At 40.1% G+C, this 18,942-nt stretch overlaps 1 protein-coding gene across 2 annotated transcripts in view; it reads left to right on the top strand.

The window, feature by feature from the left end:
• The first annotated feature begins 314 nt into the window (after positions 1-314).
• RIMS4 (regulating synaptic membrane exocytosis 4) overlaps positions 315-18,942 on the top strand; it is a 269,858-nt gene continuing 251,230 nt past the window's right edge. For both annotated transcript variants that reach the window (XM_073683530.1, XM_073683529.1), the window contains exon 1: positions 315-791. In XM_073683530.1, coding sequence (XP_073539631.1) covers positions 689-791 — 103 coding nt within the window. In that variant the 5' untranslated portion in view covers positions 315-688. The remainder of the gene's footprint in view (positions 792-18,942) is intronic.

Raw genomic sequence — 18,942 nt, 5'->3', positions numbered from 1 at the left:
CAGTATAATTTAAAGGAGACCCAATGAGCAACATTGTGGCAGAAGCCTCAAATTTCACACTCGGAGCTATAAGTCATGTGTTCACATAAAGGAAAATGGTGACAAGAGTGTTATATTGCCATGTAATGGAGTCCTGGATGTGTGTTCATCTCAGCAATGACTAGACATCTCCAGAAGCACTGAGTGCAAAGATGCTTTGAATGTGCTGCCAACCCCTCTCTCTCATCCTCAGCTCTGCTGTGCCTGAGACCAAGCCTCCCTTTATTGTTCGCCTGCACTGATTGGTCAGGATGCATCCTAATAATGACTTCATTCAGCCCCCTCCTGTCATCTCTCTGTGAATGAAGTCAACCAGCGATCTTCGCAAGTAGAAAGAAAGCAGGAGAGGGGAATAGCTCAATAGAGCATAGGTGCACGGGATTATTTCTATTTCACCTGGTGGCTGGGACCTGGATCCTCAGCCTTGAAAGGCTTGGCATATTGCTTCTGTAAATGCACCATCTACAAGCGGCATCCATAGGACTACAGTGTACAGGGGCACTTGTTGGGGTGCAGCAGGTTATAGAGGATTTTTTTTCATATAAAGAGACCCACAAAATCTGCCAAGACGCCTCGTGCAGTGCTCCGAGTGAAAAATGGGGCTTCCAAGCTCCCGAAGCCCCCGTCAGATCCGGGGAGCGCCCCAAGCATGTTCATGGAGAGGTCACAGAGCCGGATTAGTCTGTCTGCATCCTTCGAGGCTCTGGCCATCTACTTTCCCTGCATGAACTCCTTTGATGAAGAAGATGGAGGTAAGCATGATGCATGATGTTACCATTGAGGTTTTGTGTATAGCATATTGGTTCTTTGTAGACACTTCAACACTATGGTATGGTCCAGACGCGCCAGATGATACCAAAATGTCCATTCTAAGTGATGAAGATGTCCAGTTTGTCTGACATTTCCTCTTCGTTGAGCCCATATGGTTTAGCAATTGATTAAAGCAGTTTATAACCTTTCCATCATTACATTCAATTTGCACAATCAGCTAATGGCGGGGCCGGTATTGTAAGGTTAAAATGTATCAATGCGCAGATTTCATCAATTAGTCCGATAAGGGATCTGGAAAAGGTTACTATGGACTAGAGTGTAAGCACTTGAATGGTTTAATCAATTGACCATGAAGTGGTGTAACTGAGATGATCTACAAAGTCTCATTAGGATGATGGCCGTGTTGTGAATCATGAGAAAATGTTAAGGATTTTTTTTCTTTCTTTTTAATTATACAAGTTATATTAAAAGCTCTCCATCATCCTAGTAACTGTAGTAGTGTAACTATTTTATTGTTTTTGCCTTACAAACAACGAGAAAATTGAAAGAGATAGATCCAACTCCTTGACCTGCACTATCATTTTGGCCAGAAGTGTTCGAATTTTCTTGCCTATTTACTATACTTTTAATAATTCTGCCCTGGTCTAAGGATGTAGGTGTCAGACTGACGTACCTTCTCTCATGCACCAGTCATTGACAAAATCACTTTGGCACAGTTAGCTTTGGCCATATTAATTGTTCTTCTGCGCTAGTTACATTTTCACATTGTACCTAATTTAATATATTATAAGGTTAGTCAGTCGTAATGAGTAATTACACATCTCAGGTTCTTATTAACCGTAGCCACAAATATGCTTTACAGTAAAAAGCAATTCTATGTAGTTAGTAATTAGGTATTATTGGGAGCAGAAACCCAACCACATCTGCCGCATCATTTCCTACTGTCCGGACATAGTATTGGTGCATATATACAGACTTGCTGCTTATCTTGTATTAATATAACCGTCTTTCTTAGACTGCTATTCTACGGGATATGATGATTGGTTTCATATGAATCCACTAATTCATAATAGTCATGTGATTTAGTCCATATAGTAGATAGCATGATGTATGGAAAAGCTTCAAAGTTGTACAATATTAGTCGTATTATATACCCTATGTAGACAGGATATGTACTGCCAACGCTATGGAGGCCTAGCGGCAAAAATCTCATGTCACAAATATATTTTAACATTAGCCCCGCCATTACCAGTGCCAGTTTTCATGGACTGGAGGAGTACAGGGTCTCAAGATGGCTGTAGTGGGCAACAGGTTAGAGGTATTATCCATTACTGTATATCAGGACCTATAGTTGTGCTTATATCACTCATTAGTAATATATAGTGAAATAATGCTGGATAAAAGTAAACATAATATATTAATAATTAGTATTAATCAGGCACCAATTAAACATGCTGTGCCCATTAAGATGCCCATTTGTGTTTTTATCTGTTCAAAGACAGGATTTCTGCACCATCTAATCCACAAATCTACTGATAATTCCTCCATTCAGACAGGCATTGACTTTCTTCTTCTACACAGTTTTTCTGAGATTATTTAGGTTATTTTACCACTTAATTGAGGAATAAGCTGAGGGAACATTGAAGAAATGAACAATAGCTTAGGGCATTAGGACTGTAGGCCTTATTGGGGGTTACAACGTAGTAGTAACATTGTGAGCAGAACATTCACGGCATTTATACAGCCCTATTATTTATTCAGAGTCATTAATCGAACAGGAGGATTGGTTCTATATTATCAGCTTGACCACTGGGAATTGTATTGCCCTCCAGGGTTTAGGCCTTGTATTATTACAGTCTCAGCAGATGAACCTCTACCACTAATTATAGGAAAACCGCTGCTAATTTTAATTAGTGATTACATGTGATGAGTGCGCTGCACTATATGTCACTGGAAGTCCTGACAGCAGCAAAATACAATGCATTAGTCTTTTGCAAGCAGAAATGAAAAAAAAGCTTCCATTTTAAGCATGGCCAGGATACAACGAGATTGTGTCATGATGAATGCCAATTATGTCTAGAAAGTCTAAAACACTGTGTTATGTATAGATCCAGAAATATATTGCAGCGTCCCTGTACATCGGCATACATAGAATCCACTGCCGCACGCTGCTTTTGCTACATAATGTCTATTGGCTGTAGAATTGTATCAGCTGTAGGGTGAACATATGTCAATTACGCAGAGAACGCTCCCCTGTCGAGAACAGAAAGTCTGTGCAACCGCGTGGCTGGAACACGGCACAGAGTCTCTATTGTGTTGCTGTTGCAATCTGAAAAGCTTGGCCTTTATATCATACAATTGCAAAAAAATGGATACAGCGCACAGCAAATAATGTTCAACTCCGAGCCTAGAAGGGAAGAGAGGTATTTCAGGTTCTCCTGGCTTATAAAACGTGCAATAGTCACATTGTTCTACATCTTATACAAACGTTTTCATTTTTTTTCCTTTCTTTGCTTCCTATCACCCGGAATGTCACCATCCATGGAACGAGCATCCAGAATACAAAAATGTCACCCTATTTGTTGTTCATATTTCCTCCTTGATAAAGGGTCATTTTAACACATAAAAGGATAGAAAAGAAGAAATTCCGATTAAAAATGTGGCTTAGCTGGTCACCAAAGGTTCCTGGCTACTAGGATCTAAACATACAAATACGCAAAGTACAGCACAAAGTAACAATAACTTTATGGACAAAAAAATTGTAATCTACATCAATATTCAACAGTACAACAACCTAACGTGTATTGTATCAAATATTTCATAGTGCTGAAATGGAGAACCCCTTTTGGACTCCAGCATTTGGCTTTATTTGAGCTCGGTGCAACAAACTTTACAGAGATGAAATTTGTCTCTCTGTGTACCTCTGACTTCATACAGGTTTTGTTTTGTTTTTTATATCAGATTCATAGGGGATCTGACAGAGAAAAAAATAATAGCATACTCCTTGTTTGCCAATTTGCTGAGTTATTCCCCCTAGAAGTAATAATGATCTGGTGCTGAACAGATCCTGTAGTGGCTCCTTCTGCCTACATGCTCATATGTCGTCTCCTGAAACCGAGGTATGCTCTATATTATAGCTTCCATGTCAAACAAAGTTCCACATAAATATTCTTTACACTTTCCTAGAAATGCACACAGGTCTTCATGACCTCTACCCATGTTCCCAGCCCCTACTATAGATATGGATATAGTGGTCAACATGGTGGCTCAGTGGTTTGCACTGGTGCTTTCCAGCACTGGTTCCAAAGCCCACCAAAGATAATATCTACATGGAGTCCTTATGTTCTCCTTTTGTTTGCATGGGTTTCCTCTGGGTACTCCTATTTCCTCCCATACTCCACAGACATACTGATAGGGAATGTAGATTGTGATTCCTGATGGAGCCAATACCTATAAAGCTCTGCGGAATATGTTAGCGCTATATAAACACACATAACCAATAAATACATGGTCATTCAGATATTAGTGATTAACATTTCTAGACCCTGGTTTCCAATTCGATGCAAAAAATGTATGCTTTGGTTCTGAGGAGTCCATATTAGAACAGAGGGCATTATTTTGTTCATTGGTCACAGAGAAGGCTATTGTGGTAGTCAATGAAATTCATACATCTCTTTGATCAATGTAAAAGTACAAAAAAGCAAGCTTGGGTTGGTTATCAACAGAGGTCTTGGTTGCAAGTCAATATCGACCTCCATCAAGTCTTCTATTTAGAAGGACTAAGATTTTATACTAGTAAAATCAGGCAGAGACAGGCAGAGACAACAAGCACTAAGAAAAAGGTAGATTCCTAAATAATGAAAGTTTCTGATTTGCGTTGTGGCTTATGTATGAAAGCAGAAGGTACTGTAAGGTCCTGGATGGTAGATATGTGTCAATAATGTAAGCTGTACCAGTAACACTAGGTTACCGAGAGAGTTTAATGTGACTGGATTTTAGGTCCGAATTTTTGGAGTAACCAAAAGAACCTGGCTTTGAAAAGTCGATCCTATGATCCAGTCTGGGGTTTACAGGCCTATTGAAACCAACTTGGTTAGCTCAGCAGTACAGAGTGTGTTGAGACTAAAGAAAGGCAGAGCTGCCGCTTAGTCTGCTCTACAAAGAGAGGTGTGCTGGAGCCAAGCAGAGAAGTGTTTGTTTGCTGAACACGTTTAATAGAAGTGTTAGCTGCTGATGGGAATTATCGAGGTTAGTGAAGCTGCTACATTTATGTTGTTTCATTCTGCCTGAAGGAAAATACTGTTTAGGTTATCTATTGATACTGAATGAGGGCTATTTTCATTTTAGAGCTGTAAAGTTTATGATGGACAATAAATTACAAACTGTTTTGATATAAATCCCTGTGCCACTTGTATCCAAGCTGCTACCTGACAGCGTGAACCCCTACATTGGTCACAAAAGTTGTTTGTAGGCCCAGTCCAGTTTTGAATAAAGTCAAAAGGGTTGCAAGAATTTACTCTCTTTACTAATGCAGCATTTGGATAGTGACATTTCCTTCTCCTGAAAAATAAAATACAGATACATTTGGCTGGGATTATAGGATGCATCTCTACAATGCAAGGCATATATATATATATATATATATATATATATATATATATATATCACACGATGTATTAAAGGGGTGGCATTAACAACAAGTGCATAGAGACTATACAGAGGTGAGTTAAAAATAGTGGCAGCAGTCCTGGCAGATTTGGTCTGCGCATATGAATGAGCTCCATGTAATATTACATCTTCCCTGCAGGTTATAACTGATCTGTCAGTTTATATGCTCTTCTATGTAAAGACAGCATATTATAGCCATATATCCACACCCCTGGTAGCCAAAATGTAATCGAAAATGTTCTGGTATTTAGCTACTAATAATTGCTGAAAAAATACACTTGTGTGTTCATAAGGAGAACATTCCCCACATATCCCCCTGCCCCTATATGCCGTCACTAACACGAGCTGTGCAAATATCATCTGTGACCACAGCAGAGACTAGACCCCATGGTCTCTGAGAAAGGATGTGATGTCATCAGTGACAGAAAGTGATCTTATTTGATTGACAACTATTGGAATAATTACACTGGTATACAGTGATTTTGGTGCCAACGATGTCGGAACGGTTTTATAGTAAGCTTATGGAGCTGATTAAGAATATTACTTTGGTTTTGCCAGACTGGCACTAATTTCTGAAATATTTAATAGTTAATTAATTACAGTAGAATTCTGGCTTCAAAAAGTCGCCTTTATAGCATTGTAAGCCTACAAATTGAAATACAAAATAATTATATGGGATATTTCATTACCTAAGACACTGTTAAAGAGTCAAAAGACCAAAAGCTATTGCATTTGTTATCACACACAAGTTGCATTGAGGCAATGCATTATTTTCATGGATGAAATATCTCAAAAATTAGAACCAATTCAGCAGAAGCAATAGGATTATCCTCAAAATACCCTAAATCCATTCAAAAAACCTTGGCACCTGAAAAAAATTATTTTGTAGACCTATGTTATATACCGTAGAGGTGTTGTGTATATACCGTAGACAATTGTTAGAAATGTGCTTGATCAGTCAACTGTCATCTCTGCCAATTCCCACACAAGCAGCATGGATGTCTACAGATCGCTAGGTGTATTCATGTTTATTAGTGTAGAAAAGCAAGAGTTCAAACTCAACCAAATCTGTAAAAGGTTTGTGTTCTTCTTTTTCTTTCTTTTTTTTTGTATTTGATCTGACTCTCTGGGTTTTAAAAGAGGATCTGTCACTGGGTTTATGCTGTTCTATCTGAAGGCGACATACTATTCCAGTTCTGATTCATGTGCTGTAGTTTTCATAAAATCAGTCTATCAGCTGCAGCGCGAGCTCAGTACTTTTATGCTTTGTATTCCTCAGTAGTCCCCATTATCCATGAGTTGTGGCACCCTGTGCCAAAAATTGAATGCGTACGTATAACCCTTAAAAAATCATATTTATTGATATAATTTAAAAAACATCTAGAAAAAAACACTACTGCAAATAATTAGTACAAAAACACAGAAGGTCTGAGCAACCAAACCCCCTTAGACCAGATTCTCAACAGTCTGAGAATTTCAGACGATACTGCTCTATAAGTCCCATAAACCGACACTCAATGTCTCCTCTTTTTCTAGAGATATGCATGATAATGATTACCAGAGTTATAACAATCAATTCGTCATTAATACCAAGAGGGACGGGTGTACTGATAAGGTTATGGAACAATAGATAAAATCCCGGGTCATACCACATGAAACCCTAGGATATCCGCTATATTTTCCCTGCCTGGCAGCGGAGGTTGGCACCCTAGATAACGAGGTTTTGGTGTCCCTGCTCCACGACGGCTCACCCTCACTTTCCCTGACTATTGATACTTAGAATCTGATTGTCAAATCTAGGTTCCCTATCTTCTGAGGGAAGTTTTTCAAAACAGGACAACATATATAATATCATATAAAGCGTTGATGACTTATCATTTTGATGCTTGTCAGAAGAGATTGCCTCTATGCCTCTGCCTCTATGCGTTTCTCCTTTAGTGGTTCATAAGGAGGCCATAATTTGTGTTCATGAAAGGTATAGAAGCTGAAAGATGATCATAAGCCCATTGTGGTACACCTGGGCTGAGCATGCTGTGCTTTTAAATATGTGTGACATGCAGAAGTAGTGCTGTTGCAGAGTGTGACATGCAGAAGTAGTGCTGTTGCAGAGTGTGACATGCAGAAGTAGTGCTGTTGCAGAGTGTGACATGCAGAAGTAGTGCTGTTGCAGAGTGTGACATACAGAAGTAGTGCTGTTGCTTTAAAAGCATCCAGCAACTATTAGAAGTAACACAAGCACAGGAGACAGGGAGTGTTGTGCTCCAGAAGCATCCAGCAACTAGAGGGGTTAACACAGTCACAGGAGAAGGGAGGTGTTTTAGCAGAGCCCCAGGGGGATTGTGGAGAAGTTGTTTATTTTCTGGCTGGAGCCTAAGAGAAAGGTGGCTTATAAGCTATATCTTACAGAAGGCAACGGGACAGAATTCAGGTCAGGAGGGAAGCTAAACAAAGGTCAGTTGGACTCCCTGAGCTAACAGTGTGGAAGATAAGGACTGGAAGGAAACCTGTCATAGAGATTATCTATCTTATCACACCCTTTCTCCCCTCCATCTCCATGCAGGATAAAGAATGCTATGTATTATTGAGTCTTTGTGAAGGAAAAGCCTGTGGTTGTGTATGCATTAAAACTGTGCTGTACTGCGCTACCAGATAATAGACTGTGTACTGCTGTGTTGCAAAGGAGACTGTACTGTTATTACTGGAGCCTGTTGCTCAAAGAGACATTTGCATTGCACTGGCCGTGCCTCATTAAATGTTACTGTTCTACCTTTTATGAGGACTCTTGTCAGAGGTGTCTGGTCAGCAACTGAATCTATCGTGTGCCGGAGAAAAGATGCCGCCTATGGTCGCCCTGAGTAACGGTTTCCCCAGGATTCCAACGAATTCATGTAACCGGTCTCAACCATATCTGAACTTAGGCGGCGTGAGTGTAACATGGCTCCACAAATAGGGTACAGCCCACTGTGAAGTCTGATAGGTTCTCTATTGGAGTCTCCAGTGTCCGCAGTCATACGCTGTGCATGTCTGGATAGGGTGGGCTTTCAAAATCATCCCAAAGCACTATAGGGTGACCTCCCTCTTCCCTGCCCTCACCACTCTTACCTCCAATGGGTGCGCAGTCCGGCATTATATTCTAAAATGCGCTCCACAATGGAACGCTTCCGTCCCAGCTGCGCAGGTGCACCGTGATGATGCCACAAGCACCTGCGCTCCATGCTAGAGTTCTCTTGTGCCGAATGTGCATGTGCATGATGACAATGCTGGAAGCCAGAGGTACGTGTGTTCCACACTGGAGTGCAATTGCACCATTGTATCATATCATCTGGTTCTGCTGTGCAGTGACTGCGTTCCAAGCTGAAACGCACCTATATTGGCCAGTATCTTGTGCCACTAATTGACAGTATCCTCCCTATCCACAGTATAGGAAGAAATTGGTCAATCGACCGCAGCAAAACGGGGGAGGCTGCTGCACCAATTAAAGGATTATTTTATGGAAACTACTGTAAGACATTAGTAAGGCTGTGTGCCCACGATCCGGAGCCACTGCGGGTTTGCTGCTGCGGAATTATGCAGCGTCAAACCCAAAGCTGCCAGATGTTACAGCATAGTGGATGGGATTTCTAGAAATCCCTTGTACACTATGCGTATCTGGCCACCTGCGGATCACCCGCGGAAACGGACAAGCGGCGCGTCTTTCCAGACCGCAGCATGTCTATTTCTCCGGCGGGTCCGCATGCTGGCTTTCCCCATAGACCTAACCTCTATGAGGAAAGTTTGCATGTAAAAAAGAATGGCACCGCTCATTTACATAAAATGAGCGGAAGCCGCTGGCGGCTCTTCCACAGCTTCTCTGCCGCAGGCCTGGATGCATCGTGGGCACATACCCTAAGTCACTCAGCTCTGAAATTTGTGATAATTCAAAATAATGTTACAAATGATGAATTAGGATATAACATGTAGGTAACCAAAGCCACAACCTTAATGCCCCTCCCCCCGCCCATCCAAAAAGGAGAAACCAAGTAAAGTTAACTTAAAAAATATGCAAATGTAATAGTGAATAGACACTGATAAAAAAAAAAGTCACTATTAGAACCATTTTTACTCCAGAAAAATGGCACAAATGCAATAATAAATCAGCCCCTTAATGTAGAGAATACACACGCACACAACAAAAAAATTCTTCCTCCATATTCTCTTTTTTATGGATCGTATCCTGGCTCATACTGCAATCTAAACTGTGAGGTATATATAAAGAATTCTTCTATATGTTTCCCAGGAGATCGTCAGATTTTGTTTTTCTCACTAAGCACAGACGTATGTTTGGCCGCATGGCATCGAACTGCAGCAGGAGCCTCCCCCCACTGCTCTGTCTGATATAAGAGACACACAAGAATAAGAGAGCTGCTCTCCTTCCAGATGTCTGCCAATGCAAATGGAAGGAGGAAACTAACACTTCTTCAAGATTTCTATAAGATTTCTATCATGACCATGCAGAAAATCTTGCAGACTGACAATAACTGAGGACACTCACTGGTATCATTTCGTACTGTTTTAAACCATCAGACATACCAAAATATTACGGGCTCGTCGTCACGGTCAAGGTGAATGAGCTTACGGGCTCAGTGCATTCAAAATGCAGCCAGCGTCAGAATCATTGATTCCAATGACAGAATGAAAAATACAGTTACATTTCCCCATATACGATGTTTATATACAAAAAATATATCTTCTTGACAGCTAATCATGTTTTCCTCCGCTGATGTTCAGCACTGGATGCTAGAACATGTATACATAGAAATTACACTCTGCCAATAGGTGCTGCTGTTAGAGTTGGAGTATTTCCAGCTATTTGTGCAGAATTTCTTGGAACCTTCTCTGCCTTAGGACTCCTTTTAGACATTGTTTTTTTCACGTACGAGTTCGATAAGGTTCTATATGGGACTGTTCACGTTTCCGTGATTTTTTGCAGCCCGAGTAGTCATGTTCGTTTTTGACCCAAGTCACTGATAACACTCGCCATTGCAAGTCTATGGCTCCATAAATAAATTGAACAACACTCGGATGCCATCTGTCTGCTGTCCAGTTTTCATATGCTGTATGATTGAAGAAGCTTGAGAATCTCCAGCAGATTATTTTTTTGCATACTAGAAAAACTGATGAAACTCTGATGGTAAAAACTGACACCAGATCATTCCATTTTTTGCTTTCGAGAAAAAGCATTAACACCTGAACGAGCCCTTAGTGTACAAAAAAACCCACTGCAACATATCGCTGTTCTCACAAGTTGCACAAGTCGTGGCCTCATTTGAAATGAATGAAAACTCCTAGAAAATGAATTTGATTTGCTGCCATCTTAGCGTAGAGGTGTAGTAATAAAAGTAAGCACACAATGTGTCATTTTCAGTGCAAGTGTGATCTGACAAAACATCAGATCACACTTGGACCAATTCTATGGGGCCGTGCACGTGTCTGATTATTATCTTGGTGGAAAACCTTGCACTATACACAATTTTCATTTGTGAATCAGATTGCACTCGGCCATGCAAAGCAATGAGTACGTGGGAAGAATCAGACTGCACTTGGATGACACCTGAGTTCAGACCGATTTTCACATACTGACATAATGAAGACATTATTTTTTCCATCCTCTCCGCATCCAAGAAAATCGGATTACACTCTGATCATACTCTGATCAAAGTCCGATCAGAGTGTGATTACCATAATTGGACTGATTTTCTCGGAAGAGAGAAATTATGGTCTTGTGACCCTAACCTAAGAGTGACTTCAGAATTGCACATGATGACAGAGGCACATGCAGAAAAACGTTTGTGTATTCTAGTAGATAACAAAAAGCTGACTGTGGTTGTAAATTTACAGTCAGCAGGTATCAAGAAATGTGGTTTAATGGGTGCTGCTAGATCAAAGACCTGACCAGGAAAGATCTAAACATGTTTTACTCTTTTGCTAGTGTTACATCTGCTGTGTATGCGTGACTTTCATAATTGACAAGATTTCAAGCATTTAGTTTACTACATTATGGTGCCCCCTTCTGTGTTTTTTCCCTAGTCATAGTGTCTTCAGTTATAGAAAGTAAAGCTCTGGAGCACAAGCTATAGAAACTAGAATCATTTGGGTAGATCCACTTTATAGATTGTAAGCTTGCAAGCAGGGTCCTCACTCCTCCTGTAACTGTAGAACTACAGTGGCAAGTAAAGTTTGGGCACCCCTAGTGAAAATTACTGTTATTGTGAACAGTTAAGCAAGTTGAAGATGAAATGATCTCTAAAAGGCCTAAAGTTAAAGATGACACATTTCATTTGTATTTTAGACAAAAAAATATATATACTGTCATTTTTAAAATTACAAAAAGCTAAATGGGCCGATGGAAAAGTTTGGGCACCCTTGGAGTTTTGTGTGCTCAGATAATTTTGACCAAGGTTTCAGACCTTAATTAGTCTGTTAGGGTTTTGGCTTGTTCACTATCGTCATTAGGACAGGCCAGGTTATGCAAATTTACCAGCTTTATAAAAGCCCAGCCTCCTCTTACTTTGTGGCAAAAAACTGCTGCCATAGGTTCTTCTAATCAGCTGCCTAGCACTCTGAAAATGAAGATGGTGGAGGCCCACAAAGCAGGAGAAGGCTATAAGAAGATAGCAAAATGCTTTCAAGTTGCCCTTTCCTCAGATCAAAATGTAATTAAGAAATGGCACTTAACAGAAACAGTGGAGGTCAAGATAAGGTCTGGAAGACCAAGAAAAATTTCAGTGAGAGCTGCATATAGGATTGCTAGAGAGGCAAATCAGAACCCATCCCTTAACTGCAAAAGACCTTCAGAAAGATTTAGCAGAGTTTTGATACATTGTTCTACTGCTCAAAGACACCTGCAAAAATATGGCCTTCATGGAAGAGTCATCAGAAGGAAACCTGTCCTGCGTCCTCACCATAAAATTCAGTGTCAGAAGTATGCAAAAGAACATCTAAACAAGCCTGATGCATTTTGAAAACAAGTTATGTGGACCGATGAGGTTAAAATAGAAACTGTTTGGCCACAATGATCAAAGGTATGTGGGGAGAAAAAAGAGCACAGAATTTCGGGAAAGAACATCTCACCAACCATTAAGTATATGGGTGGATCAACTATGCTTTGGGGTTGTGTTGCAGCCAATGACACTGGGAACATTTCACGGATAGAGGGAAGAATGGATTCAATGAAATGTCATCAAATTATTGATGCAAACATAACACCATCTGTAAAAAAGCTGAAGTTGAAAAGAGGATGGCTTCTATAAATGGATAATGATCCTAAACACACGTCAAAATGCACAATAGATTACCTCAAAAGGCGCAAACTGAAGGTTTTACAATGACCCTCACAGTCCCCTGATCTGAACATCATTGAAAATCTGTGGCTAGACCTCAAAATAGCAGTACATGCAAGATGAACCAGAAATCTCATAGAACTGGAAGGATTTTCCAAGGAAGAAGGGATGAAAATCCCTCAAACAAGAATTGAAAGACTCTTGTCTGGCTATAAAAAGCATTTACAAGCTGTGATGCTTTCAAAAGGGGATGCTACTACAGGTGCATCTCACAAAATTAGAATATCATCAAAAAGTTAATTTATTTCAGTTCTGCAATACAAAAAGTGAAACTCATATATTATATAGAGCCATTACAAACAGAGTGATCTATTTCAAGTGTTTATTTTTGTTAATGTTGATGATTATGGCTTACAGCCAATGAAAACACAAAAGTCATTATCTCAGTAAATTAGAATACTTTATAACAACAGCTTGAAAAATGTTTTAAAAATCTTAAATGTTGGCCTACTGAAATGTATGTCCAGTAAATACACTCAATACTTGGTCGGGGCTCCTTTTCCATCAATTACTGCACCAATGCGGCGTGGCATGGAGGTGATCAGCCTGCGGCACTGCTGAGGTGTTATGGAAGCCCATGTTGCTTTGATAGCAGCCTTCAGCTCATCTGCATTGTTGGGTCTGGTGTCTCTCATCTTCCTCTTGACAATACCCCATAGATTCTCTATGGCGTTAAGGTCAGGCAGATTTGCTGACCAATCAAGCACAGTGATACTGTTGTTTTTAAACCAGGTATTGGTACTTTTGGCAGTGTGGACAGGGGCCAAGTCCTGCTCGAGAATAAAATTTCCATCTCCAAAAAGCCTGTCGGCAGAGGGAAGCGTGAAGTGCTCTAAAATTTCCTGGTAGACGGCTGCGCTGACTTTGGTCTTGATGAAACACAGTGGACCTACACCAGCAGATGACATGGCTCCCCAAACCATCACTGATTGTGGAAACTTCACACTAGACCTCAAGCAGCTTGGATTGTGTGCCTCTCCACTCTTCCTCCAGACTCTGGGACCTTGATTTCCAAATGAAAATTGGAACTCTGGGACCTTGTGGAGTGTGTCAATGACTGTCTTCTGGACATCTGTCAAGTCAGCAGTCTTCCCCATGATTGTGGAGCCTACTGAAACAGACTAAGGGACCTTTTTAAACACTTAGGAAGTCTTTGCAGGTGTTTTTTGTTAATTATTCTAATTTACTGAGATAATGACTATTGTGTTTTCATTGGCTGTAAGCCATAATCATCAACATTAACAGAAATAAACACTTGAAATAGATCACTCTGCTTGTAATGACTCTATATAATATATGAGTTTCACTTTTTGGATTGAAGTACTGAAATAAATACATTTTTTGATGATATACTTATTTAGTGAGATGCACCTGTAGGTACTAACCGTGCAGCGTGCCCAAACTTTTGCCCATTATCCCTTTTGTACGTTTTAAAATGTAAAAGATGAAAACATACAGTACAGACCAAAAGTTTGGACACACCTTCTCATTTAAAGATTTTTCTGTATTTTCATGACTTTGAAAATTGTACATTCACACTGAAGGCATCAAAACTATGAATTAACACATGTGGAATTATATACTTTACAAAAAAGTGTGAAACAACTGAAAATATGTGATATATTCTAGGTTCTTCAAAGTAGCCACCTTTTGCTTTGATGACTGCATTGCACACTCTTGGCATTCTCTTCATGAGCTTCAAGAGGTAGTCACCGAAAATGGTCTTCCAACAATCTTGAAGGAGTTCCCAGAGATGCTTAGCACTTGTTGGCCCTTTAGCCTTCACTCTGCGGTCCAGCTCACCCCAAACCTTCTCGACTGGGTTCAGGTCTGGTGACTGTGGAGGCCAGGTCATCTGGCGTAGCACCCCATCACTCTCGCTCTTGGTCAAATAGCCCTTACACAGCCTGGAGGTGTGTTTGGGGTCATTGTCCTGTTGAAAAATAAATGATGGTCCAACTAAACGCAAACCGGATGGAATAGCATGCCGCTGCAAGATGCTGTGGTAGCCATGCTGGTTCAGTATGCCTTCAGTTTTGAATAAATCCCCAACAGTGTCACCAGCAAAGCACCCCCACACCATCACACCTCCTCCTCCATGCTTCACGGTGGGAACCAGGCATGTAGAGTTCATCCGTTCAACTTTTCTGCATCGCACAAAGACACGGTGGTTGGAACCAAAGATCTCAAATTTGGACTCATCAGACCAAAGAATAGATTTCCACTGGCCTAATGTCCATTCCTTGTGTTCTTTAGCCCAAACAAATCTCTTCTGCTTGTTGCCTGTCCTTAGCAGTGGTTTCCTAGCAGCTATTTTACCATAAAGGCCTGCTGCACAAAGTCTCCTCTTAACAGTTGTTGTAGAGATGTGTCTGCTGCTAGAACTCTATGTGGCATTGACTTGGTCTCTAATCTGTGCTGCTGTTAACCTGCAATTTCTGAGGCTGGTGACTCGGATGTGAGCCAGTTTCTTTGTAGCGCTTGATGGTTTTTGCAACTGCACTTGGGGACACATTCAAAGTTTGCCCAATTTTTCGCACTGACTGACCTTCATTTCTTAAAGTAATGAGGGCCACTCGTTTTTCTTTACTTAGCTGCTTTTTTCTTGCCATAATACAAATTCTAACAGTCTATTCAGTAGGACTATCAGCTGTGTATCCACCAGACTTCTGATGGTCCCAACCCCATTTAAAGGCAAGAAATCCCACTTATTAAACATGACAGGGCACACCTGTGAAGTGAAAACCATTTCCAGTGACTACCTCTTGAAGCTCATCAAGAGAATGCCAAGAGCGTGCAAAGCAGTCATCAAAGCAAAAGGTGGCTACTTTGAAGAACCTAGAATATAAGACATATTTTTAGTTGTTTCACACTTTTTTGTTAAGTATACAATTCCACATGTGTTAATTCATAGTTTTGATGCCTTCAGTGTGAATGTACAATTTTCAAAGTCATGAAAATGCAGAAAAATCTTTAAATGAGAAGGTGTGTCCAAACTTTTGGTCTGTACTGTATATATATATATATATATATATATATATATATATATATATATATATATATATGCAGTACAGACCAAAAGTTTGGACACACCTTCTCATTTAAAACATTTTCTGTATTTTCATGACTATGAAAATTGTACATTCACACTGAAAGCATCAAAACTATGAATTAACACATGTGGAATTATATACTTAACAAAAAAATGTGAAACAACTGAAAATATGTCTTATATTCTAGATTCTTCAAAGTAGCCACCTTTTGCTTTGATGACTGCTTTGCACACTCTTGGCATTCTCTTGATGAGCTTCAAGTGGTAGTCACCGGAAATGGTTTTCACTTCACAGGTGTGCCCTGTCAGGTTTAATAAGTGGGATTTCTTGCCTTATAAATGGGGTTGGGACCATCAGTTGTGTTGTGCAGAAGTCTAGTGGATACACAGCTGATAGTCCTACTGAATAGACTGTTAGAATTTGTATTATGGCAAGAAAAAAGCAGCTAAGTAAAGAGAAACGAGTGGCCATCATTACTTGAAATGAAGGTCAGTCAGTCCGAAAAATTGAGAAAACTTTGAAAGTGACCCAAGTGCAGTTGCAAAAACCATCAAGCGCTACAAAGAAACTGGCTCACATGAGGACCGCCCCAGGAAAGGAAGACCAAGAGTCACCTCTGCTTCTGAGGATAAGTTTATCCGAGTCACCAGCCTCAGAAATCGCAGGTTAACAGCAGCTCAGATTAGAGACCAGGTCAATGTCACACAGAGTTCTAGCAGCAGACACATCTCTACAACAACTGTTAAGAGGAGACTTTGTGCTGCAGGCCTTCATGGTAAAATAGCTGCTAGGAAACCACTGCTAAGGACAGGCAACAAGCAGAAGAGACTTGTTTGCGCTAAAGAAAACAAGGAATGGACATTAGACCAGTGGAAATCTGTGCTTTGGTCTGATGAGTCCAAATTTAAGATCTTTGGTTCCAACCACCGTGTCTTTGTGCGACGCAGAAAAGGTGAACGGATGGACTCTACATGCCTGGTTCTCACCGTGAAGCATGGAGGAGGAGGTGTGATGGTGTGGGGGTGCTTTGCTTGTGACACTGTTGGGGATTTATTCAAAATTGAAGGCATACTGAACCAGCATGGCTACCACAGCATCTTGCAGCGGCATGCTATTCCATCCGGTTTGCGTTTAGTTGGACCATCATTTATTTTTCAACAGGACAATGACCCCAAACACACCTCCAGGCTGTGTAAGGGCTATTTGACCAAGAAGGAGAGTGATGGGGTGCTACGCCAGATGACTTGGCCTCCACAGTCACCAGACCTGAACGCAATCGAGATGGTTTGGGGTGAGCTGGACCGCAGAGTGAAGGCAAAAGGGCCAACAAGTGCTAAGCATCTCTGGGAACTCCTTCAAGATTGTTGGAAGACCATTTCCAGTGACAACCTCTTGAAGCTCATCAAGAGAATGCCAAGAGTGTGCAAAGCAGTCATCAAAGCAAAAGGTGGCTACTTTAAAGAACCTAGAATATAAGACATACTTTCAGTTGTTTCACACTTTTTTGTTAAGTATATAATTCCACGTGTGTTAATCCATAGTTTTGATGCCTTCAGTGTGAATGTACAGTTTTCATAGTCATGAAAATACAGAAAAATCTTTAAATGAGAAGGCGTGTCCAAACTTTTGGTCTGTACTATATATATATATATATATATATACATATATATATATTCTGCCTAAAATACAAAGGAAATGTGTCATCTTTAACTTTAGGCCTCTTAAAGATCATTTCATCTTCAACTTGCTTAACTGTTCACAATAGCAGTAATTTTGACCCGTGGTGCCTAAACTTTTACATGCCACTGTATGTATTATTTTGTGATGTTTGTATTGTCACTCCATGTCCCCGATTAATTGTAAAGTGCTGCAGAATATGTTGGCGCTATATAAATAAAGTTATTAATACTTTAAAGAGAACCTGCCAGCTTGGCAATGTAATCTATAGGCAGCATGTTATATACTGTATATTGAACTCATTGATCATTTAGGTTTGTGGGGAAACATTCATTATATGTTATCTTATTCATGGTAATTCTTGATCATTCTGGGCTTAGTAGTAAAGGGGGCGGTAATAATCAGTGATTGATAGCCTTCCCCATACAATTGTACATGCAGAGATAGCTGTTAATAACTGATTAGGACCACCCACTGGACTCTTAAGCCCAGAATGAACAGAAATTTAAATGAGAAAAACACAATTTGTGCTGATTTTTTCCCACGTCTACATCTCAATCAGTTCAACTCATCCTATATTAGAAAATGCAGCTGATCAGATTGCATGTTAAATGTGACAAAGGAACACTTTTGCCAAAACATAAAACTTATATTATAATTAATACTGGGACTAAAAGGGTGATGAATGACTGCTTATAAATGTGGGGGGGGCGTGGTCAGACCAGGGCTCACATGAGCTGTAGTCCAGGCAGTGATAACCTAATGGTGATAAAACATTCATTGTATTGAAACAACAGCACACAGCCTAATAAGTGACACATCCCGGAAATCTGTGTCTCAGCCCCTACCTCATGCTGTCCTCATATTACATAGCAAAAACCTGCTGACAGATTCCCTTTATAGAGAGATAGAGACCAAGTTTGGAAATATGAAACAAAGATACCCACTCATAAGCTCCTAGCCCACACAAGTGGATATAGTGTAACACAAAACTATTCATAGGCTGTCAAAACCCCTGTGAAAGACATAGTTTAAATTGTCAAATATTTGAAGAGGGTTTCTTATAGACTTTTCAGTTTCTTTCTGCTTCATTTTTTATGATTACAAAAACATTGTCTTCTGTTCTGTTTTTATCCATTTAATCCACAGAATGGAAAATATGATCAGACAAAAGAAATATCAGAAGATGCTTGTAATCATCTTGCAGAAATACGACTTCCTGCAGGTTATTCCCTTTCAGAGCCTAAGCTTCAGTGAGCTTATCGTACAGGATCACACTTAATTACATGGCGTGTGAATATATGAACAGACAATACCAGCTCATTTGAATATCATATAATGAGATGTATGTAAAA

Source organism: Phyllobates terribilis, unplaced genomic scaffold (assembly GCF_046119375.1).
Source record: "Phyllobates terribilis strain yellow unplaced genomic scaffold, ASM4611937v1 Scaffold_5__5_contigs__length_657084704, whole genome shotgun sequence".
NCBI lineage: Eukaryota > Metazoa > Chordata > Amphibia > Anura > Dendrobatidae > Phyllobates > Phyllobates terribilis.
This window is presented reverse-complemented; position numbering and strand designations above follow the sequence as displayed.